The sequence below is a fragment of the Hyla sarda genome, chromosome 4, assembly GCF_029499605.1.
Source record: "Hyla sarda isolate aHylSar1 chromosome 4, aHylSar1.hap1, whole genome shotgun sequence".
Classification (NCBI taxonomy): Eukaryota; Metazoa; Chordata; class Amphibia; order Anura; family Hylidae; genus Hyla; species Hyla sarda.
This window is the reverse complement of record NC_079192.1, coordinates 408,704,044-408,729,773: the sequence shown is the minus strand read 5'-3', so window position 1 is coordinate 408,729,773 and position 25,730 is coordinate 408,704,044. Positions and strand designations below refer to the sequence as shown.

Genomic DNA, 25,730 nt, shown 5'->3' with positions numbered 1-25,730 from the left:
GAGGGGGGGTTTAACTCTGCCTATACCTACGGGGAAAGGGGGTGGGGGGACTCTGCTGCCTATACCTAAGGAGAAACCTTAACTCTGTTCCTATACCTATTGGGAAGGGGGTTTAACTCTGCTGCCTATACCTACAGGGAAGGGGGGCTACCTAACTTTGTACTTGGATGCCTAACTACTTACCTACATACCCAGCTACCTAACTATGTACATACCTGGCCTTCATACATGGCTGCCTAACTACCTAGCTAGCACCCTACCTACCTAACTTGTCACCTACCTACAATATCTGGCTTCCTGATCTACTTACCTAGTTACCTATTTACCTGGCTACCTACCTACCCGTTTACTGTGCAGGACACCAAGGAGGGCATTATTACAGTTTGTGGGCCTATAGATTGAAAGATTGTGTAGAGGAGGGCACTGGAAAAATGCAGAGTCTGATATGTTTTTCCTGCAGATGTTAAGAAATCCACATGGCGGTCTTATACAGGTGGAGAAGAAAAAGAAAGAGGACGCCGCTGATCAGAAAAGGCGTAATTGTGAGTCCCAAAATGTAACTGCAATCACTTATATGGTATACACATCCTGTGTACAGCTGTTATCTACCGCCATATGGTCCTGTATATAATCACTTATACAGATCCTATATAGTATACTGGCCTGTGTATAGTGGTTTTATTCAGTACAGTATGGCGGTATTATCCAGTTATTGTGTGGTGGTATATATTTACTCCTTGTATACCAGTATTATTGGTCTTGGAAATTTACCTATGGGTAAATAAAGGGGGGGAGGGAGGGGGGTGTAATTAAGAAGGGAGGGTGCAGGTGGGGGGGTGCCAAACAAAAGGTCTGCCCCGGGTGCCAAATGCTCTAGGTACGCCCCTGTTAATGGTTACTCCTATAGTGGAGTGGAGTGTCCAGTTTGTGTGTCCAGTGTGAACAGTGTCCTATCTGGCATCCCTGTTTCCGCTCCATGGGACTCCTTGTGTTCTGGAGGTGTTCTGAAGGGATTGCGATTATTCCTGTCTTATAGTCAGTGTGAACTGTGTTCTATAAATATATCCTGTGTATCTGGCATTCCTATTACATGTCCATGGGGACTTCGTGTCTACTGCAGGTTTTGCATGGGGAATGCGTATATTCCTGATTAATGATAGATCCCTGTTTCTGGTCCATGGGGACTTTGTGTCTTCTGGACGTTCTGGGGGATTATGCTATATTTCTGTCTGTTCCTATAGTCTGTTGACTTATCCGTTCTCCTGTCTGGTGTTTTTGAACTCTATGTTTATTAGTTCTGTACATGACTACTGATCTATAGTGTCCTCTGTTCACGACCACCGATCTATAGTGTCCTCTGTTCATGTCCGCTGAAAGTGTCCTCTGGTGCTCACTGATCTGTGTCCTCTGAACTTATATATTATAGAGTTGAATGTCCCTGTTATGTTTCTGGTTTGTGACCAACTATTTATTAGTAAGTGTTTTTATTAGGCCCCTGCACTTTAGTTCAGGAAGGGACCGGCGCCCAGTTGTCGATCCACCGTTTAGGGTGGATGGTCAAGTAGGCAGGGAGAGATGATTTTAGGGTCAGTTGAGGGCTCACTCTCCCTGTCCCCCGGTCGGTCCATGACAACAAATATTTTGATCACAGATATATGACAAAACTGTTAAAAAATGAAAAAAGGATCCAAAGCAACAACACTAGCTGAAAAATGTGTTACCTGCAAATGATCCTGTCTGATATGCATGCTTCCTGTGGCCTCTGCTGTCTTATCTGACTGCTTGATATTCTTTGCCATTCTGCAGCATGAATACTACATTACCCAACAGCTATTGTGGCTTTCCTCTTACTGCTGTCCAACTCCCTTTCTGAGTGCAGCTCCACCCTCCTGCTCTGTGAGGAGAGATACAGTGTGTGATTGGCTGAGGGTGCACACACCATCCAGCTAAAGGGAGCATGGCTCATCAGTGCAGGGCAGAAACCAAGAAACCATACGGTCTGTGTCTCTGAGGAGGGTGGGGGCTGCTTTCAGAGAGGGACTTGGATAGAGACACTGAGGATGGTGGGATGAAGTATTTTCCTCATCTGCACATACGTGACAACTGAAAGAGTAGAAAAAGCTCTATATAGCTAATGAGTGATATTTAGTACAAAAAATAGGTTGGTGAGAGGGAACGGATGGGCTTTGGGTTTAGTTCCCATGATTATCCATTTAGTACAATGGAACTGAGAGTGAATTTCTACTCAAAAATTGCCATTTTAGGAGCTGAATTAAATTTGAAAATCCTCATAAGGAAAATAAAAAGCAGGAGGAGCAGCTGAGCATACTATGCAGGACAGTATACCAAAGGACCCCACACATTCCATCACTGGTGGTGACTTCCTCAGGGGTCACCACCACCACCCCTGAGGAAGTCACCACCAGTGATGGAATGTGTGGGGTCCTTTGGTATCCTGTCCTGCATTATATGCTCAGCTACCCTCCTTTTGTGGTTTGCTACCCTCCATTTGTTTTATGTTCTAGATAATTTGTGCACTGTGGCGATTATTTATTTATGTATTTATTTATTTATATGTCATACCAGATGCACTGTGTCACTTTGGACTAGCAGCTATTATTATATCTCATTATTGGAGGACAGGAGAGTGGATAGAGGGAGTTCATGGTCCCTCTCTGATGTTGTGCTTTGCTCCTTTAGAGTCTATTTTAATTACTTTTAATTGCCCTTGTGTTTTCAATTCTTTGTAATTGTTTGTAATATATCGTTGTCATAATAAAGATATTATACTTGAACATTGTTCTTTTGAGTGTGCACTTTATACAGTAATATCTCTCCTTTGGTGTGATAAAAAAACATTGACTACAATAAAAGCAAACAACAGGAGGCTGAACAAGTGGCCATGCTTGTGGTGGGGAAAGAGTATACGCACTGAGTTTTCTTCTTTCTAACTGTAAACCAAAGACAAGGCATCTTCTCCCATCTAGCAAATACTGGGGTTAATAGGCGTCTCTCAGATGTAAGTTATGCAATGTCACATGTGCTGAAACAAACACTATTAATTGCACCATAAGTTTCGTTTCTTTTACATCCTGAAGCCATGGCGTCTGCTGATCAGAGGGACGAGCTGCAATGCTCTATCTGTCAGGGCACTTTAACAGATTATATAACCCTGAGATGTGGGCACAACTACTGCCGAGTCTGTACTGATCTATTCCTAAAGAAACAGGAGAAGTCTGGCATGTATTCCTGTCCTAAATGTAGAGAAGAGTTTCAGGAGCAGCCTACACCGATGCAAAAGGTAGCAGAAAATAAACTGTCCACTCAACCACATCAGGAGAAGATTGCCAGGATCTGCTGCACTTACTGTATTCACTCTCCTGTACCTGCTGTGAAGTCCTGTCTGCACTGTGAGGCCTCTCTGTGTGATGATCACCTAAGAATTCATAGCAAGGAAGAAGAACATGTCCTGACTGATCCCTGCACTTCTATGGAGAACAGGAAATGCTCTGTCCATAAGGAACCTCTAAAGTACTATTGTCCTACAGATGCTATCTGTATCTGTGTGACCTGTACATTGGCCGGAGAACATCGGGGACACCAGGTGGAGATGCTGGATGAGGCCTTGGAGAAGAAGAAGAAGAAACTGAGAAATGTTCTCCAGAAACTGATCCCAAAGAGAGAGAAGACTGAGAAAAGTGTCCGGAGTCTGGAGGAACGCAGGAGAAAAGCTCAAGAGAAATCATCTGGAGAAGCGGAGAGAGTCACTGCCCTGTTTATAGACATCAGGAGACGGCTGGACGACCTGGAGAAGAAGGTCCTGAGTGAGATCTCCAGGCAGGAGAAGGAAGAGTCACTGTCACTGTCTGCTCTGATCCATCAGCTGGAAATAAAGAAGGACGAGCTGTCCAGGAAGATGAGACACATTGAGGAGCTGTGTAACATGACGGATCCACTGACTGTCTTACAGGATCCAGACACAGGTGACTTGTGTGATCCTGAGGAGGGGGGAGGGGATGAGGACACAGGGGGACATGATAAGACATATGAGGTAGATGTGGATGTGATTACAAGGATGTTACATGAAGGTTTTTCTGCTATGTCATATCTACAGACCATCTCACTTGGAAAACTAACATCTACAACAAAGGGAGAGATCTATGGGGAGGATCCTGCAGACATATTACTGGATGTAAACACGGCTCATAATAATCTCCTTATATCAAACAACCTGAAAACTGCAACCAGGACAAAAATAACACAGAATCGTCCAGAAGCAGCAGAGAGATTCCAGAAATATCCTCAGGTGATGAGCAGAAGGAGATTTACCTCAGGACGACATTACTGGGATGTGGAGATCAGTAGATCAGGATTGTGGATGGTGGGGATGTGTTATCCCAGTATAGACAGGAGGGGAGATCAGTCATTCATTGGCGATAATAACAAATCCTGGAGTTTGTGGGGAGGGAAGGACTGTAATAATCAGTATTCAGTGATACATGACAGTAAGGTGATCCAGTTACCTCACCAGGTCTCCAGTGATAGATTCAGGATCTGTCTGGATTATGAGGCCGGGCAGCTGTCCTTTTATGAGCTGTGTGACCCCATCAGACACTTACACACCTTCACCACCACCTTCACCGAGCCCCTTCATGCTGTATTACATGTACATAGCGGTTCTATAAAGATATCACAGGGAGCAGAAGCTGGGAAAAAATGAAAGAATGTAAATGGAGGCACAATCAATCTATAGGAGACAACTGTGGGCTTTATCAATATTTCCCTTCTTAGGGACAGATTTACCCAAATAACAGTTAAAGTGACCCTTTCATTTGAAAAAATTGTAACATGTTACAGAGACATTTTAAAAGTTTTGATTGGTCAGGCTCTGGGAGTTCAGACACCCATCAATCATTATACCGAGCCAGGAGAACCACGTGGCTTGGTGCTTAAGGGGTACTACGCCCCCAGACATCTTATCCCCTATACAAAGGTTAGGGGATATGATGTCTGATGGCGGGGGTCCCGCCGCTATGGAACCCCGCGATCTCCCTGTACTGTTCAATTAGAGCATCAGGTGCAGCGCTGGAGGCTTGTGATGTCACGGCAACGCCACCTCAATGCAAGTCTATGGGAGGTGACATGATGGCCGTCAGGCCTCCTCCCATAGACTTGCATTGAGGGGGCGTGACCATGACATCACAAGTGGGGCGTGGCCTTGATGTCACGAGCCTCCACCTCGCATCGCCAGTTATCCGGCACCGAACACAGCCTATATCTAGCAATAAGGAAATGCAAAAATACATTCATACCTGAATCAGATACTACACTATAGATTTTTTTTTTGTTCACTTTCTTATACTTAGAGATGTAACCACATTCATAGTGGCCGCTGTTTGTCATCAGTTGCTGGGAAGTTTCCAGAAAAGTGATAGGAATAGGATTCCAAAAATATAATGTTTGTTGGGTATTGGGTGAAGCTATTAATGTAAATGTTATGAATTTATAAAATGATCAATATAGCCATGTGACAATGGTGATTTGTAACCAATAAATATTAATTTCTGTAAAATGTGTCATATATTAACCCCTTAAGGACACATGACGTTCTCATACGTCTCCATTTCCGAGTCCTTAAGGACACATGACGTATGAGAACGTCATGTGTTTTACCGGCCCCCCGCAACCATCTGGAGCGGAGCCGGTCCCCGATGCCTGCTGAAATCGTTCAGCAGGCATCGGGGCATATCGCCCAGGGGGGTCATTATGACCCCCCATGTCGGCGATGGCAGCAGATCGCTGGACAATTCAGTCCAGCGATCTGCGGCGGATTCCGGGTCAATCGGGTCTCCAGTGACCCGGTGACCCGGAATTATTGGCTGATCGGGGCCGTCAGAGATGGCCCCGAACAGCCAGAGCCAGCAGGGGTGAGGTGGCACTGGTGCCACCTCACGATCGCCCTGATTCGTCGGCCGGATTACCGGCCGACCAATCAGGGCGCCTGCTGCGGGTGTCACTCCCGCAACCCGCTCCGCCCCTCTTCCGGAGGACGTGAGCGGGTGCGGGACGTGCACCCCGGTGCTGGGGACCCCGATCCCCGGCGCCCCTGTTGGGATCGGGGCCCCAGGAGCAGCAGCGGCGGCGGCGGAGACGACGAGGGACTGACCTGTGCGGCGAGGATCGTTGGAGGTGAGTGACAGCCTCCTGCTGTTGCTTAGCAACAGCTCCCAGCATGCAAAAAGGGCATGCTGGGAGCTGTAGTTATGCAACAGCAGGAGGCAGACCACCACAACTCCCAGCATGCCCTTATGGGCATGCTGGGACTTGTAGTTTTGCAACAGCTGGAGGCACATTCTTTCTATGGAAAAGTGTACCTTCAGCTGTTGTGTAACTACAACTCCCAGCTTGCACAATCAGCTAAAGTGCATGCTGGGAGTTGTAGTGGTGCATCTGTTGGTTGCATAACTACAACTCCCAGCATGCCCGTTGGCTGTCGGTGACTGTTGAGAGTTGTAGTTTTGCAACAGCTGAAGGCACACTGAGTTAAGTAGCAAACCAGTGTGTCTCCAGCTGTTGCATAACTACAATCCCCAGCATCCCCAGCCAAAGTAGTATGCCTCCAGCTGTTGCATAACTACAACACCCAGCATGCCCTTCCGCTGTCCGTACATGCTGGGGGTTGTAGCTTTTGCAACAGCTGAAGGCACACTGGTTGCAAAACACTGAGTTTGTTACCAAACTCGGTGTTTCACAACCAGTGTGCCTCCAGCTGTTGCAAAACTACAACTCCCAGCATGCACTAATAGACCGTACATGCTGGGAGTTGTAGTTTTGCAACAGCTGGATGTTCCCCCCCCCAATGTGAACGTACAGGGTACACTCACATGGGCGGAGGATTACAGTAAGTATCCGGCTGCAAGTTTGAGGTGCGGCAAAATTTCTGCCGCAGCTCAAACTGCCAGCGAGAAACTACTGTGAACCCCCGCCCGTGCCACTGTACCCTAAAAACACTACACTACACTAACACAATAAAAGAAAAAGTAAAAAACACTACATATACACATACCCCTACACAGCCCCCCTCCCCAATAAAAATGAAAAACGTCTGGTACGCCACTGTTTCCAAAACGGAGCCTCCAGCGGTTGCAAAACTACAACTCCCAGCATGCACTGATAGACCGTACATGCTGGGAGTTGTAGTTTTGCAACAGCTGGATTCCCCCCCCCCCCCCCCCCAATGTGAACGTACAGGGTACACTCACATGGGCGGAGGATTACAGTAAGTATCCGGCTGCAAGTTTGAGCTGCGTCAAATTTTCTGCCGTAGCTCAAACTGCCAGCGAGAAACTACTGTGAACCCCCCGCCCGTGCGACTGTACCCTAAAAACACTACACTACACTAACACAAAATAAAAAGTAAAAGACACTACATATACACATACCCCTATACAACCCCCCTCCCCAATAAAAATGAAAAACGTCTGGTACGCCACTGTTTCCAAAACGGAGCCTCCAGCTGTTGCAAAACAACTACTCCCAGTATTGCCAGATAGCCGTTGACTGTCCAGGCATGCTGGGAGTTTTACAACAGCTGGAGGCCCCCTGTTTGGGAATCACTGGCGTAGAATACCCCTATGTCCACCCCTATGCAAGTCCCTAATTTAGGCCTCAAATGCGCATGGCGCTCTCACTTTGGAGCCCTGTCGTATTTCAAGGCAACAGTTTAGGGCCACATATGGGGTATCGCCGTACTCGGGAGAAATTGGGCTTCAAATTTTGTAGGGTATTTTCTGCTATTACCCTTTTAAAAAATGTAAAATTTTTGCTAAACAAGCATTTTAGGTAAAAAAAATATATATTTTTTTACATATGCAAAAGTCGTGAAACACCTGTAGGGTATTAAGGTTCAAATTACCCCTTGTTACGTTCCCCGAGGGGTCTAGTTTCCAAAATGGTATGCCATGTGTTTTTTTTTTTTGCTGTCCTGGCACCATAGGGCTTCCTAAATGCGGCATGCCCCCAGAGCAAAATTCGCTTTCAAAAAGCCAAATGTGATTCCTTCTCTTCTGAGACCTGTAGTGCGCCAGCAGAGCACTTTTCACACCCATATGGGGTGTTTTCTGAATCGGGAGAAATTGGGCTTCAAATTTTGGGGGGTATTTTCTGCTATTACCCTTTTTAAAATTGTAAAAATTTTGGGAAACCAAGCATTTTAGGTAAAAAATATATATATTTTTTTACATATGCAAAAGTCGTGAAACACCTGTAGGGTATTAAGGTTCACATTACCCCTTGTTACGTTCCCCGAGGGGTCTAGTTTCCAAAATGGTATGCCATGTGTTTTTTTTTTGCTGTTCTGGCACCATAGGGGCTTCCTAAATGCGACATGCCCCCAGAGCAAAATTTGCTTTCAAAAAGCCAAATGTTACTCCTTCTCTTCTGAGACCTGTAGTGCGCCAGCAGAGCACTTTTCACCCCCATATGGGGTGTTTTCTGAATCGGGAGAAATTGGGCTTCAAATTTTGGGGGGTATTTTCCGCTATTACCCTTTTTAAAAATGTAAACATTTTGGGAAAACAAGCATTTTAGGTAAAAAAAATTTTTTTTTTTTACATATGCAAAAGTCGTGAAACACCTGTAGGGCATTAAGGTTCACGTTACCCCTTGTTACGTTCCCCGAGGGGTCTAGTTTCCAAAATGGTATGCCATGTGTTTTTTTTTGCTGTTCTGGCACCATAGGGGCTTCCTAAATGCGGCATGCCCCCAGAGCAAAATTTGCTTTCAAAAAGCCAAATGTGACTCCTTCTCTTCTGAGACCTGTAGTGCACCAGCAGAGCACTTTTCACCCCCATGTGAGGTGTTTTCTGTATCGGGAGAAATTGGGCTTCAAATTTTGGGGGGTATTTTCTGCTATTACCCTTTTTAAAAATGTAAAATTTTTGGGAAACCAAGCATTTTAGGTAAAAAAAATACATATTTTTTTTACATATGCAAAAGTCGTGAATCACCTGTAGGGTATTAAGGTTCACTTTACCCCTTGTTACGTTCCCTGAGGGGTCTAGTTTCCAAAATGGTATGCCTTGTGTTTTTTTTTGCTGTCCTGGCACCATAGGGGCTTCCTAAATGCGGCATGCCCCCCAAAAACCATTTGTTGCTCCTTCCCTTCTGAGCCCTCTACTGCGCCCGCCGAACAATTAACAAAGACATATGAGGTATGTGCTTACTCGAGAGAAATTGGGTTTCAAATACAAGTAAAAATTTTCTCCTTTTTATCCCTTGCAAAAATTCAAAAATTGGGTCTACAAGAACATGCGAGTGTAAAAAAATGAAGATTTTGAATTTTCTCCTTCACTTTGCTGCTATTCCTGTGAAACACCTAAAGGGTTAATACACTTACTGAATGTTTTTTTGAATACTTTAGGGGGTATAGTTTTTATAATGGGGTCTTTTATGGGGTATATCTAATATGAAGACCCTTCAAATCCACTTCAAAACTGAACTGGTCCCTGAAAAATAGTGAGTTTGAAAATTTTGTGAAAAATTTCAAAATTGCTACTGAACTTTGAAGCCCTATGGTGTCTTCCAAAAGTAAAAACTCATAAATTTTATGATGCAAACATAAAGTAGACATATTGTATATGTGAACCCAAAAAAAATATATTTTGAATATCCATTTTCCTTACAAGCAGAGAGCTTCAAAGTTAGAAAAATGCAAAATTTTCATTTTTTTCATCAAATTTTGGGATTTTTCACCAAGAAAGGATGCAAGTTACCATAAAATTTTACCACTAAGTTAAAGTAGAATATGTCACGAAAAAACAATCTCGGAATCAGAATGATAACTAAAAGCATTCCAGAGTTATTAATGTTTAAAGTGACAGTGGTCAGAATTGCAAAAAACGCTCCGGTCCTTAAGGTATAAAATGGCCTGGTCCTTAAGGGGTTAATAAGGTAATAAGGGTTTTATTGTACTAAATGTCTTATATTATTAGGTAAAATATTACACTGTGTTTTTATTTTTTTTGGGGGGGGGTTAAATAAGGATTTCTTAGAAGCTGTGAATTTTACATTTGGGCAATGCAAAGTCTTGTTCATGCAGATTATTATTATTTCTTTTTTTTTTAAATAACATAACACTGTAATGGTGGTGCCTGATTGGTTCTAACCCGGTGTCTGACATCCCCTCGCCACTTCTTAACTTGGCTCTGTGCACCTAGCTAGGAAAGAGACCGTTGCCCAGTTAGGGGCCACCTTTTAGGGTGGAAATGTGATAGTAGGTAAAGAAAGTGATATGGGTGGAGATCAGGCTGCACTGATGCCCCCCCCCCCCCTTTATAAGATGCTCAATGTGTGTGAATTATTTTGAAAATTGTGACAAAACAAAAGTTTTTTTTTCCATCTCAGCAATGCAAGATAACATTTCCTTCGAAAAAGTTAAAGAGATTTGTATATTACTTCTACTTAAAAATCGTAACCCTTCCAGTACTAATCAGCTGCTGTATGCTCCACAGGAAGTTATTTTCTTTTTGAATTTATTTTCAGTTTGACCACAGGTCTCCTCAGACACCTCTGTCCATGTCAGGAACTGTCCAGAGCAGGATAGGTTTGCTATGGGGATTTGCTCCTGTTTTTGACAGTTCGTGACATGAACAGAGGTGTCAGCAGAGAGCACTGTGGTCAGACAGAAAGAAAAACCTTCAAAAAGAAAAGAACTTCCTCTGTAGTATACATCAGCTGATAAGTACTGGAAGGATTAAGATTTTTAAATAGAAGTAATTTACAAATCTGTTTAACTTTCTTTTTGAGCTGATCACGGGGGGTCACAACGTCACGTCATGTCAGAACCCAGCGTTCTGAATATAATATTTAGAACACCAGGTGACTGCACGGAGATCGTGGGGGTCCCAACAGCCAAACCCCCATGATCAGACATCTTATCCTCTATCCTTTGGATAGGGAATAAGATGTGTAGGGGCGGAGTACCCCTTTAAAAAACATTATTAAAATGGATACAAAAAGGAGAAAAAAAAATGTGATACACTCAAGGAAGAGATATGCAGGGGTTAAATCACATTAATAGGCAAATTATATCAAATAAACAGCCCAGAGATCCAGAAAACCAGACGAAGGAATGGATCTGTAATGAACAGATGGACAGCACTAACAGGTTAAAGGAGCAAAGAGCGGTAATAGTAACGTGACTTCAAGATAACAAGACTTTATCACACTAGCCAGCCATATATATATTTAGTACCACAGACTAACCGAATATACCGTATTTTTCGCTGTATAAGACGCACTTTTTCTTCCCCAAAACTGGGGGGAAAAAGTTGGTGCGTCTTATACGGCGAATACACCCCTATCGCGGCGGTCCCTGCGGCAATCAACGGCCAGGACCCGCGGCTAATACAGGACATCACCAATCGCGGTGATGCCCTGTATTAACCCTTCAGACGCAGCGATCAAAGCTGACCGCCGCGTCTGAAGGGAAAGTGACACTAACCCGGCTGTTCAGTCGGGCTGTTTGCGATTTCACCGCGGCGGTCCCGAACAGCCCGACTGAATAGCCGGGTTAGTGCTTACAGGACACCGGGAGGGACCTTACCTGCCTCCTCGGTGTCTTCTCCGTTCAGGGATCCCCTGTATGGCCGGTGCTTTCCTTCCTCGTCATCACGTACGTGCGTCGGCGTGCGTAGCAACGTGATGGCGGCGACGGAGAGCAAGGATACCCAGCCGGCAGCAGAGACGTTCCGGAGCGGCGGGGACACGGCGACAGCGATGGAGCGACATCCAGGGCAGCGGTGATGGGTCCGGAGCGGCGGGGACACGTGAGTATTACCTCCTATGCAGTGGTCTTCAATCTGCGGACCACCAGATGTTGCAAAACTACAACTCCCAGCAAATCTTTATTTTTTTAGATTTTGCACCTATAAATTGGGTGCGTCTTATACGCCGGTGCGTCCTATAGGAAGAAAAATACGGTATATCCCAACGTACGTTTTTCTATACAGTCGCTTCATCGGGGGGCACATCATATATCAGAAAATATATAAAAAGATATCACAAAGTCGCATCTAAACTAAAATGATACCAATAATAAATACAGATCACGGTGCAAAAAATAAGCCCCAAGCAGCCTCATAAACAGAAAAATAAAAAAAACGTAATATGGGTCATAATAGGGCAATTTTAAACATACTTATTTTGTTAAAAACTTTGACCTTGGTTAAAAGTAGTAAAATAATACATAAACAATGTAAATATGGGTATCATTGTAATCATATTGACCCCCAGAAAAAAGGAATAACGATAACATGCCAGTTTTACTGTACAGTGAAAAATTAGCAAAATTGTTTGTTTTTTTTTATTTCCTCCCAAGACCCAAACAGACTCTGGCCTTAACCCCTTAAGGACAATGGATGTAAATGTATGTCCTAATGCAATGGGACTTAACGCACCAGGACATACATTTATGTCCTGTACATGACGCGAGCACCGGTGCATGCATGGCAGGTCCCGGCAGCCAGGGACCCGCCAGTAATTGCGGACATCAGTGACTGGACATCACATCCCACAATAAATTAAATAAAAAGTGATCAAAAAGGGGTACTCCGGTGAAAACCTTTTTTCTTTTAACCCCTTAAGGACGCAGGACGTAAATGTACGTCCTGGTGCGGTGGTACTTAACGCACCAGGACGTACATTTACATCCTAAGCATAACCGCGGGCATCGGAGCGATGCCCGTGTCATGCGCGGCTGATCCCGGCTGCTGATCGCAGCCAGGGACCCGCCGGCAATGGCCGACGCCCGCGACCTCGCGGGCGTCCGCCATTAACCCCTCAGGTGCTGGGATCAATACAGATCCCGGCATCTGCGGCAGTGCGCGATTTGAATGAATGATCGGATCGCCCGCAGCGCTGCTGCGGGGATCCGATCATTCATAACGCCGCACGGAGGTCCCCTCTCCTTCCTCCGTGCGGCTCCCGGCGTCTCCTGCTCTGGTCTGTGATCGAGCAGACCAGAGCAGAAGATGACCGAAAACACTGATCTGTTCTATGTCCTATACATAGAACAGATCAGTATTAGCAATCATGGTATTGCTATGAATAGTCCCCTATGGGGACTATTCAAGTGTAAAAAAAAATGTTAAAAAATGTAAAAGTAAAAGTAAAAAAAAAGTGAAAAATCCCCTCCCCCAATAAAAAAGTAAAACGTCCGTTTTTTCCTATTTTACCCCCAAAAAGCGTAAAAAATTTTTTTTAGAGACATATTTGGTATCGCCGCGTGCGTAAATGTCCGAACTATTAAAATAAAATGTTAATGATCCCGTACTGTGAACGGCGTGAACGAAAAAAAAAAAAAAAGTCCAAAATTCCTACTTTTTTAATACATTTTATTAAAATAAAAATTATAAAAAATGTATTAAAAGTTTTTTATATGCAAATGTGGTATCAAAAAAAAGTACAGATCATGGCGCAAAAAATGAGCCCCCATACCGCCGCTTATACGGAAAAATTAAAAAGTTATAGGTCATCAAAATAAAGGGATTATAAACGTACTAATTTGGTTAAAAAGTTTGTGATTTTTTTTAAGTGCAACAATAATAGAAAAGTATGTAATAATGGGTATCATTTTAATCGTATTGACCCTCAGAATAAAGAACACATGTCATTTTTACCATAAATTGTACCGCGTGAAAACGAAACCTTCCAAAATTAGCAAAATTGCATTTTTCTTTTTAATTTCCCCACAAAAATAGTGTTTTTTGGTTGCACCATACATTTTATGATATAATGAGTTATGTCATTACAAAGGATAACTGGTCGCGCAAAAAACAAGCCCTCATACTAGTCTGTGGATGAAAATATAAAAGAGTTATGATTTTTAGAAGGCGAGGAGGAAAAAATGAAAACGTAAAAATTTAATTGTCTGAGTCCTTAAGGCCAAAATGGGCTGAGTCCTTAAGGGGTTAAATCAACTGGTGGCAGAAAGTTAAAGGGTACCTCTCATCAAAAAAACTTTTGATATATTATAGATTAATGTATGCAGAATAACTTCACAATTGCATGTTATTAAAAAATATGCTTCTTTCTATTTAATTTTCCACTTTGAAGAAATGACCACTAGGGGTCTCCCTACCAGTCCTGGCAGCAAGCATTTCAGACTCATGCTGGAGTCCTAAACACTACGAGCTGCCAGTCTGCTTTGTTCACAAAGGAGAACACTCAGAGCTGCCAGCCTGCTTTGTTCACAGCCTGTTTGGCTGTGAACAAAGCAGGCTGGCAGCTCTGAGTGTTTAGGACTCCAGCATGAGTCAGAAATGCTTGCTGACAGGACTGATCAGGAAAAATACAATAGAAAGAAGCATATTTTTCATTAACATGCTATTGGAAAGTTATTCAACATTCATTAATCTAAAATATATCAAAAGTTTATTTGATGAGAGGTACCCTTTAAACATATTTGTAAATTACTTCTATTAAAAAATCTTAATCCTTCCAGTACTTATTAGCTGCTTAATGCTACAGAGGAAATTCCTTTCTTTTTGGAACACTGATAACATCACAAACACAGTGCTCTCTGCTGACATCTCTGTCCATTTTAGGACAACAATAAATAAAGCGTTATTATTATTATAATAACGTCAGCAGAGAGAACTGTGGTCGTAATGTCATCAGAGAGCATTCCAAAAAGAAAAGAATTTCCTCTGTAGTATTAAGCAGCTAATAAGTACAGGAAGGATTAAGATTTTTTAATAGAAGTAATTTACAAATATGTTTAACTTTCTGCCACCAGTTGATTTAAAAGAAAAAAGGTTTTCACCGGAGTACCCCTTTAAGGACTCAGCCCTTTTTTGCAATTCTGACCACTGTCACTTTATGCATTAATAACTCTGAGATGCTTTTACCGATTATTCTGATTCCGAGATAGTTTTTTTGTGACATATTCTTCTTTATGTTAGTGGTAAATTTTTGTCGATACTTGCATCATTTCTTTGTGAAAAATTTCAAAATTTGATGAAAAAATAGAAAATTTCGCATTTTTCTAACTTTGAAGCTCTCTGCTTGTAAGGAAAATGGATATTCCAAATAAATGTTATATTGATTCACATATACAATATGTCTTCTTTGTGTTGACATCATAAAGTTGACATGTTTTTACTTTTTGCAGACATTAGAGGGCTTCAAAGTATAGCAGCAATTTTCAAAATTTTCACAATCTGAATTTTTTAGGGACCAGTTAAGTTTGAAGTGGATTTGAGGGGCCTTTCTGTGATAAATACCCCATAAATGACCCCATTATAGAAACTACACCCCTCAAAGGATTCAAAAACACATTCAGAAAGTTTTTTAACCCTTTAGGTGTTTCACAAGAATAGCAGCAAAGTGGAGGAGAAAAATCTAAATCTGCATTTTTTACACTAACATGTTCTTGTAGCCCCATTTTTTTCATTTTAAAAGTGGTATTAGGTGAAAAAGCCCTCAAAATTTGTAGCCCAATTTCTCTCGAGTATGGAAATACCTCATATGTTTACATAAAGTGCTCTGTGAGCTCACAACATGACTCAAGAGGGAAAGAGCAACTGTGGAATTTTTTTAAACAAATTTAGCTGTCTTGGTTTTTGGGGGCCATGTTGTATTTAGGAAGCCCCCATGGTGCCAGAACAGCAAAAAAGACACACATGGCATACTATTTTGGAAACTACACCCCTCAAGGAACGTAAAAAGGGGTATAGTGAGCACTAACACCTAACAGGTGTTTGACGACTTTGCGTTGAAGTTGGACGTGAAAATGGAAAATTTTATTTTTAACACTAAAATGATGGTGTTACCCCAAATTTTTCTTTTTCACAAGGGGTAATTGGAAAAAATGGACCCCAAAATTTGAAGCCCAATTTCTCCCAATTAAGAAAATGCCCCATATGTGGATGTTTAGTGCTCTGCTGGCGCACTACAGGTCTCAGAACAGAAGGAGCGCCACTGGTCTTTTGAAGAAAGAATTTTGCTGGAATTGAAGTCGGGGGCCATGTGAATTTTCAAACCTCCCATGGAGCCAGAACAGCAGAAACCCCCCACATGTGACACCATTTTGGAAACTAGACCCCTCCAGGAATGTAACAAGGGTTACAGTGAGTACTTACACCTCACAGGTTTTTTGAACAGTGGGCTGTAAAAGTGAAAAATTAGATTTTTAATACTAAATTGTTGGTTTTAACCCAAATTTTTTTTAGTTTTCACAAGTAGTAAGAGAAAAAAGCTCCACAAAACTTGTGGCCCAATTTCTCCAGAATAAGGATATACCCCATATATGGCGGTAAAGCACTATGCGGGTGCAAAACGGCTTAGGAGTGAGACAGCACTGATGAGATTTGAGGCCTAAAGTGGTGCTTTGCACTGCAATGGTTGAGGTTCTGAAGTAAAATCTAAAAAAAAAAAAAAAACCCTGCAAGTGACCACAATTTTGAAACTACGCACCTCAAGGAAGGTAACAAGGGGTACAGTGAGTACTTATACCTCACAGGTTTTTTGAACAGTGGGCCGTGAAATGAAAAATTTGATTTACACTGAAATGCTGGGGTTACCCAATTTTTTACATTTTCACAAAGGGTAATTGGAGAAATTGGGTTACTAATTTTGGAGGGCTTTTTCTCCTGAAAATAAATCCACCTATGGGGTAACGTGCTGGGTGGGTGCACAACAAGGCTCAGAAGTCATAGAGGCCTGTTTGCATTTGAGGCCTATGGCATATCAGTAGCTGACGGTTACATACATTCAGAGGAAAATACAAAAAAGAAACACCCACATGTGAAACCATTACAGAAAGTACCCACCCTGAGGAACGGGTGTTTCCTAAATTTATTTTCCAGGAATGGATGAAGGATAGCTTTTGGAAATTGCAATTTTCAACCTATGCTCTGCTTTATCTTTCTGTGATTACGAATTGCCGCCTGGAGATACGACAGAGCTCATGAGCGAGAACTCTTCGCATTTAAGGCCGATGTTTGTTACGGACCTAACAGTTACATACATTCAGAGGAAAATACAAGAAAGGAACACCCACATGTGAGCTTATTACAAACAGTACACCCCCTAGGGAAGGTTTATAGGTGTGAAGTGCAAAAGTTGCAAAATTGCAGTTTTCTTTTACATTTTCCCACAAAATAATATTTTTTTGGTTGTGCCGAACTTTTTATTGTACAATAAAAGGTGTGGTTACAAAAAGTACAATTGGTCATGCAGAAAACAAGCCCTCATATGGATCTCCGCTGCAGCATCCTGCTTTCATTACTGCACAGAGCAAACTAGCACTGTGTGTTACGGCCCGCCCCCTTAATGCAAGTCTATGGGAGGGAGCGTGATGGTCGCCATGCCCCCTCCCATAGACTTGTATTGAGGGGGCGGGCCGTGATGTCACGATGCTCCGGCCCCTGTATTGCCCATCATTACGCACAGAGCAGATCTGACATCTTAACCCCTATCCTATGGATAGGGGATAAGATGCTAGGGGCGGAGTACCCCTTTAAGGCCCAAATGGGCTGTGTCCTTAAGGCGTTACACAAAACCTTAATTTGCAGGACAAAACACAAACATATTAAAACATAGCACACACATTTCATATATGTGTCTATCTTACAAATGTGTTATGAAGCCAGCACCACAAGGATAAATTTGGTGTAGTCCAACACTATAATGTATATACTTTATTAGAATTGCATCACAAAAAATGTATAAACCACGCAATTAAAACCACTTAAAATAAGGGAGCCAGATAACTCATAGCTTCCCTATGCCACGGAGGGGAACTCCAGTTGCCTGGAGACTCCCCCCCAAGGGACACTCGCCTATCCCAAAAGTGTAAATATCACAGTCCCTCAAAACCACTAACCCCTGTACATAGTATAATGAATACAATATTGCACAATGCCTAGCAGCCACAAAACAATATATACTAGTGTCAATGAATAAAATAAATACAACATTGCACAATCACTAGCAGCCACTTGGGAGTATATACTAATATCAACAAATGAATATACGGTCAAGGGAGAAAGAGAAATATATCACACTGCATCTTCTGGAGCGGGTGTCCCCCCAAAAAAGGTCCCCACGCGTTCCGTCACTTCAGGTGACTTCCTCAGGGGCACACACTCCTGAGCCTCATTGGGACTTGTTTTAAGGACATTACATAAAGTTGGATCAGCCTGTAGTGAGGTTTTCCACTGTGATTTTGAGTGTGACTCCATATCCAGACCTCCATGGGTTGATACATTTGATTTCCATTGATAATTTTTGTGTGATTTTGTTGTCAGCGCATTCAACTATGTAAAGATGAAAGTATTTCATACGATTAGTTCATTCATTCACATCTAGGATGTGTTATCTTAGTGTTCCCTTTATGTTTTTGAGCAGTGTATATCACATAGCAGGGTGACTGATAAATAACCCATTGCTCCTCTGTGATCCCACAACTAACTTTTTGTCAAGGAAGCTGTTACCATATGCAAAGTGCAGGATGAGACCTCTGGACACAAGGATTCTATTGAAAACTTTACTCAACCTTCTGGTGCCTTTCCAAAATAATGCAGGTGACTTTAGTATAACTTGGAATGTTACAGCTTTTCAGCAAGAAGAATGGATATTTAGTCACTGTCCCTTTAATTAGTGCTATTAGCTTCACTGAATTTAGCAATACATTGGTGCTTTCTTAGCACTCGTACGGTTAATGACTTATTGCAGATGTGTATGTTAACCTGTTGGGGACAGAGGGCGCCCTCCGTATTTCCAATCACCACCGCTCGCCGGGCGGTGATCGGAACGGGATGACTGCTGATATCTATCAGCAGGCATCCCGTGGCAATGGATAGGGTGGTCCTGAGACATCCCCATGTTGGGGATCGCTGCAAATCGCTGGTCAATTCAAACCGACAATTTACGGCGATTTTGGGCCAATTGGATCACTGGTGACGTGACCGCCCGGAAAATAAAATAAGAGTGATCAGAGCTGTCAGAGACAACTCCGACCATCCTAAAGGATAGGAGCGAGGTGGCAGGAGTGCCACCTCCTCCTATCCCCTGCCATTGGTCGATCAGGACTAACTGACCAATGGCTGTTGGGGGCTGGGGGGTTAAAGTTCATTTCCCCCGCCAGAGGCTGTCTGGGAATGCTGGGAGTTGTAGTTTTGCAACATCTGGAGGGCCACAGTTTGGAGACCACTGTGTAGTGGTCTCCAAACTGTGGTCCTCCAGATGTTGAAAAACTACAACTTTCAGCATGCACTGACTGTCTGGGCATGCTGGGAGTTATAGTTATGCAACATCTGAAGTGGCAGAGTTTGGAGACCACTATATGGTGGTCTACAAACTGTAGCCATCCAGATGTTGCAAAACTACAATTCCCAGAATGTCCAGACAGTCAGTGCATGCTGAAAGTTGTAGTTTTGCAACATCTGTATTTCCGTACAGGATGTTAGGTCTTTGACGAATTTTCATTAAATGTGGCTCACTGTACCCCTTGTTACGTTCCTTGAGGGGTGTAGTTTCATAAATAGTATGCCATGGAGGATTTTTTTTTACTGTTCTGGCATCATGGGGGCTTCCTAAATCCAACATGCCCCCAAAAACCATTTCAGCAAAATGCGCTCTCCAAAAGCCAAATGTCCCTCCTTCCCTTCTGAGCCCTCTAATGCACCCACAGAGCACTTTACATCCACATATGAGGTATTTCCTTACTCAAGAGAAATGAAGATTTGCCGAACTTTCTGGAAATGTTTGGTTCTCTTCTTAGTTTGCTGCGAGACGGCAAGAAAATAAGCATGAAAGCCTTGTATAACACTGCTGGGAATGTATTAAAGTAGTTTTAAAGTGGCTTAAAGGTTCAATTATGGTGACGTGGTAACCCATGGTAACCAATAGCTCATTTAGAAACACACTGCGCTAGCAGATTTTGTATGCATATTAACACTAAAATAAAGCTGCATAAAGTAATCTTGGTTGTTGGTTGATGCCTGCCGATATTAAAATGCATAATGGCTTATTCCAAGCATTCCAAAAATTAGCAACAGGTTTTCAGTCTGGCAAGTGAAGAAGACGCCTTGGCTTTTTACAAGTGTTTCAAAAAATTATTCGTTTTTGGGAGTTGCAACAGTAGGGGGTGGTGGACTAATAGTAGCCAGCATACAGGAAATGGTGGACTGGTGAGAGTTGTAGTATCCAGCATTCATCCGGAGGTGGCAGACTGATAGTAGCCAGCAAACATGTGTCGGACTGGTGGGGGATATAGTAGCCAACGTACAACAGGAGGTGGCAGACTTGTAATAGCCAGCAAACAGATGGCAGACTGGTGGGAGTGTACTACCCAGAGTACAGCTAGAGGTGGCGGACTAGTAGTTGCCAGCGGACATCAGGTGGTGTCAGACTGGTGGGAGTAGTAGTAGCCAGCAGACAAGAGAGCTGTTGGTGGTAATGTCTAATCAGTGGCATATATCATAAGAGGTTTAAATTCTTCACTGATCTATGCCAGATTAATTTTAACAAACGTGAGTTTTTCCACGTTGCGGCCAAACAATCTTGTTTGCTCATAGGGTAAGGACATTGCCTGCTGCACTAAACAATTTCTCTGATGCTTTTCTAGTAGGTGGATAAAGTATTTCTGGTGGGAGAATTGACTCAAAGAGTCTTGAAGAAAGGCTACCCAGCTCAAATTATTAAAACCACTTATGAGCGGGCCAAGAGCCTTAAACGAAGGAATCTCTTAGGTAACAAACCACGCAATAGGAAACCCAAGCATTTCGTTTTTTGTTCAAACGTTCCCCCATTGATACTACTGTACACAGGCACATGATTGAGGGTAGTCACGTCCTTAGCGAGATAGCCATGCAAAAGCCCCTATTCTCTTAAAGACAGACATGGGAAGATGGCTTGATAAAGTCCCACCTGAAAATAATCATAGATGTCGCCATTGCTCCTTCTGTACTATGAATAGTGAAAAGAAGTTATGCTAGCTAGGAGTGTTGAATGGAAGGTACCCCATTTCAGTACTTGTGAAACAAATTTGTTGTTTATTTTATGTCTTGCCCAAGCTATTTGTTTTACATAGGCAACACTATCAGCAGTCTATATGTTTTCAGGAACATTTGAATTCAAGCAAAACGGGAATTGGTTGCCTATGCCTTATTGATTATGTTAGACAACAACATAACAGTAATACCAGTGTCCTTTATTTAGCAAGATTGAAGTTAGTGAAGTATTCTTATAATAGTGGCAATTGCCATAGACTACTGTTGCAAAAAGAAGCTGCCTGGATTCTGCAAACCATTGTGCTTTACCCGTCCTGCGTTAATAATGCATTTGTGCTCTGTTTTACTTTGTAAGGTATAGTCATGCTATTTTGCATAATGTATGTAATGCTATTCTATGTTTAGGCTTCTATAGGCTTCATACATGTGGTGCCCAGGAATTTACATTTTTTTATATCAATCTGAGGTATTTAGCCTGTGCCGATTGCATGACAGACTCAGGAAGCCAGAAGAAGCACTAGCATAAAAAAAACTCTGTTTAATAGCAATTAAAGGGGTACTCCACTGTCCCAGCATCCGGAACATTTTGTTCCGAATGCTGGGTGTGGGCTGAGGGGGTTGTCACGGAATGCCCCCTCAATGCAAGTCTATGGGAGGAGGCGTGGCTACCGTCACTCACCCTCCCATAGACTTGCACTGAGGGGGCGTGGCGTGACCCCAACAGCCTGCATTCAGCGTTCGGAACTAAATTTTCAGGATGCTGGGGCAGTGGAGTACCCCTTTAAAGCTTAAAGAAATACACAGTGGTGAATGCTACCTTTTTATTTAGCTTACTTGTTGATGTCTGGAACTTGGAATGCTTTTCTGGGCTGACCACTGCCAGCAGCAAGCCAGCTATACATTGACTGTGCCCAATAGCCTGAGGGTGTCATTTAGGTGCTTAACTGCATGAATACTAGTAGTACCAGCTGGCTATCACTTGGATATTATTTCAGATAAAGAAACATTGACTTTAATACCGGCAAACAATAGGAGGAGAATGACAAGTGATGGTTCTGCTCCAAGTGGGGGCAGAGTATACACATTGAGAATTTTTCCTTCAAATTGTAAACAAAGGCAAGGCATCTACTCCAATCTAGCAGATTATAGGGTTAATAAACAGTTCAAGGCTGTAGGTTGTGCAATGTTATGTGCTAGAACACGCCCAATAAAATGCAACTTGAGTTTCGTTTCTTACAAATCCGGAAGTCATGGCGTCTACTGATGTGAGAGACTATCTACTCTGCTCCATCTGCCTGAACTTTTTTATGGAACTCTGAGATGTGGACACAAACTGTCGAGTCTATGATGATCGTCAGCTGAACACAAAGAGCCTGAAGTTTATTCCTGTCCTCAATGTAGAGCAGAGCGTCAGGATCAGCCTGCAACAATACAGAACATGAGTCTGCAAACGATAGCAGAAAATATCCAGTCTCCACAACCACCTCAGGAAGAGATGACCGGGATCTTCTGCACCTACTGTATTCACTCTCCTGTACCTGCTGTGAAGTCCTGTCTGCACTGTGAGGCTTCTCTATGTGATGATCACCAGAAAGTTCACAAGTCAGAGGAACACATCCTGATTGATCCCAGCACTTCACTACAGAACCGGAAATGCTCTGACCATAAGGAACTTTTAAAGTATTATTGTCCTAAAGATGATATTATTATCTGTGTGTCCTGTACCTTGGCTGGAAAGCATCGGGGACATCAAGTTGAGACGCTGGATGAGGCTTCTGAGAAGAAGAAGGAGAAACTGAGAAATGTTCTCCAGAAACTGAACGCAAAGAGAGAGAAGACTGAGGAAAGAGTCCAGAGAGTGGAGGAGCGCAGGAGAAAATCTCAAGAAGAAGCCGATAGAGTCACTGCCCTGTTTATAGAGATCAAGATACAGCTGGATGAACTGGAGAAGAGGATCCTGAGTGAGATCTCCAGAGAAGAAGAGTTGGTGTCACAGTCACTGTCTGATGTGATCCAGAAGCTGGAAATAGAGAAGGACGAACTGTCCAGGAAGATGAAACACATTGAGGAGCTGTGTAACATGGCGGATCCACTGACTGTCTTACAGGAACCAGACACAGGTGACTTGTGTGATCCTGAGAAGGGGGGAGGGGATGAGGACACAGGGGGACATGATAAGACATATGAGGTAAATGTGGATGTGATTACAAGGATGATACATAAAGGTTTATCTGATATAGTGACATATCTGCATACTGTTGCACCTCTAAAACCAAAAAGAAAGAGGCCACACTCTCCTAGCGTACATATTTCTCCCAATCACACTAAAGTTTCAACTGTGTCAAGTACAGAATATGAGGGCGATGATGTGGTCATGACTGGGGGTGCTGGGGGGAAGGTAACAGATGCAGGAAATGGAGTGATCTATGCTGAGGATCCTGCAGACATATTACTGGATGTAAACACAGCTGCTGATAATCTCCTTATATCAGATGACCTGAAAACTGCAACATGGACACTAGAGAAGCAGAATTGTCCAGAAACAGCAAAGAGATTCCAGAAATATCAGGTGATGAGCAGCAGAGGATTTACCTCAGGACGACATTACTGGGATGTGGAGTTCAGTGGAATGGGGAAGGTGGGGATGTGTTATCCCAGTATAGAGAGGAGGGGAGGTCAGTCATACATTGGGTCTAATGACAAGTCCTGGTGTTTGTGTAGAGAGCAGGAGTATAATAATCTGTATTCATTGATACATGACGGTAAAGAAATCCAGCTATCTCACCAGATCTCCAGTAATAGAGTCAGGATCTGTCTGGATTATAAGGCCGGGCAGCTGTCCTTTTATGAGCTGTGTGACCCCATCAGACACTTACACACCTTCACCACCACCTTCACCGAGCCCCTTCATGCTGCATTATATGTATGGAGAGGTAACATAAAAGTATGAGCAGGAGCAGAATTTGGGAGAAATGGCGGAGCCTGCTTGGTGCAGCATTTAGATACAGTAGTAGAATGGTTTTTTTTTGTTGACAATTTAAGGAGTTTTTAATCACAAGCTTTCAACCTGTCAATGTAGAATCATGTACATTATCGCATATGTAATCACTGCTGTATGTAATTTCCACTGAATGTCATACATGTACATAATAGGGATCACATGGGCACTAAAGCTGTGCTCATGGAGTCACTGGGGTTTCTGGTGGCAAATTATAGCTGGTTCCTGTGGTAAAATAAAAAGGGACTCTTAGAAAGGATTATCAGGTATTCATGTGACCAGATGGGAGATTTGGTAAACTGTCTGTAGTTACCGTATATACTCGAGTATAAGCCGAGTTTTTCAGCACGATTTTTCGTGCTGAAAACACCCCCCTCGGCTTATACTCAAGTGAACTCCCCCACCCGCAGTGGTCTTCAACCTGCGGACTTCCAGAGGTTTCAAAACTACAACTCCCAGCAAGCCAGGGCAGCCATCGGCTGTCCGGGCTTGCTGGGAGTTGTAGTTTTGAAACCTCCGGAGGTCCGCAGGTTGAAGACCACTGCGGCCTTCAACATCATCCAGCCCCCTCTCACCCCCTTTAGTTCTGAGTACTCACCTCCGCTCGGCGCTGGTCCGGTCCTGCAGGGCTGTCCGGTAAGGAGGTGGTCCGGTGAGGAGGTGGTCCGGGCTGCTATCTTCACCGGGGAGGCCTCTTCTAAGCGCTTCGGGCCCGGCCTCAGAATAGTCACGTTGCCTTGACAACGACGCAGATACGTCGTTGTCAAGGCAACGGCTCTATTCCGGGCCGGAAGCGCGGAGAAGAGGCGCCCCCGGTGAAGATAGCAGCCCGGACCACCTCCTCACCGGACCACCTCCTTACCGGACAGCCCTGCAGGACCGGACCAGCGCCGAGCGGAGGTGAGTACTCAGAACTAAAGGGGGGTGAGAGGGGGCTGGATGATGTTGAAGGCCGCAGTGGTCTTCAACCTGCGGACCTCCGGAGGTTTCAAAACTACAACTCCCAGCAAGCCCGGACAGCCGATGGCTGCCCGGGCTTGCTGGGAGTTGTAGTTTTGAAACCTCTGGAGGTCCGCAGGTTGAAGACCACTGAGGGCGAATGATGAGAAGAGGATGATGAAGGGGGGGGGGGGATGATGAAGGGGGGTGGGGATGATGAAGGGGGGGGGGTGTGGGATGATTACAAGGGGATGATGAAGGGGGGATGTGTGGGATGATAAGGGGATGTGTGGGATGATGACAAGGGGATGATGAAGGGGGGATGTGTGGGATGATGACAAGGGGATGATGAAGGGGGGATGTGTGGGATAAGGGGATGTGTGGGATGATGACAAGGGGATGATGAAGGGGGGATGTGTGGGATAAGGGGATGTGTGGGATGATGACAAGGGGATGATGAAGGGGGGATGTGTGGGATGATGACAAGGGGATGATGAAGGGGGGATGTGTGGGATGATAAGGGGATGTGTGGGATGATGACAAGGGGATGATGAAGGGGGGATGTGTGGGATGATAAGGGGATGTGTGGGATGATGACAAGGGGATGATGAAGGGGGGATGTGTGGGATGATGACAAGGGGATGATGAGGATGTTAATGACGGGTCTGGATGATGACAGGGGGGGATGAGGTATTTCCCACCCTAGGCTTATACTCGAGTCAATAACTTTTCCTGGGATTTTGGGTTGAAATTAGGGGTCTCGGCTTATACTCGGG

At 43.6% G+C, this 25,730-nt stretch overlaps 2 protein-coding genes across 3 annotated transcripts in view; one reads left to right on the top strand and one right to left on the bottom strand.

Annotated features, from left to right (window-relative positions):
* LOC130267636 (actin-binding protein WASF2-like) overlaps nt 1-25,730 on the bottom strand; it is a 100,276-nt gene that overhangs the window by 31,506 nt on the left and 43,040 nt on the right. Inside the window, exon 4 of one of the 2 annotated variants that reach the window (XM_056517687.1) lies at nt 4,624-4,706. The exons of the other annotated variant lie outside the window; for it this stretch is intronic. The gene's annotated coding sequence lies outside the window, so the exon portion shown is untranslated. Of the gene's footprint in view, nt 1-4,623; nt 4,707-25,730 lie in introns of those variants that run through there. 2 annotated transcript variants of the gene reach the window in all.
* Nucleotides 2,798-24,442, top strand: LOC130367514 (uncharacterized). Its single transcript, XM_056569935.1, is given in 5 exon segments — nt 2,798-4,691; nt 4,694-4,726; nt 19,787-19,800; nt 20,636-20,756; nt 22,367-24,442. Coding segments are annotated over 5 exon segments (3,360 nt in total). The 5' UTR covers nt 2,798-3,100; the 3' UTR covers nt 23,968-24,442.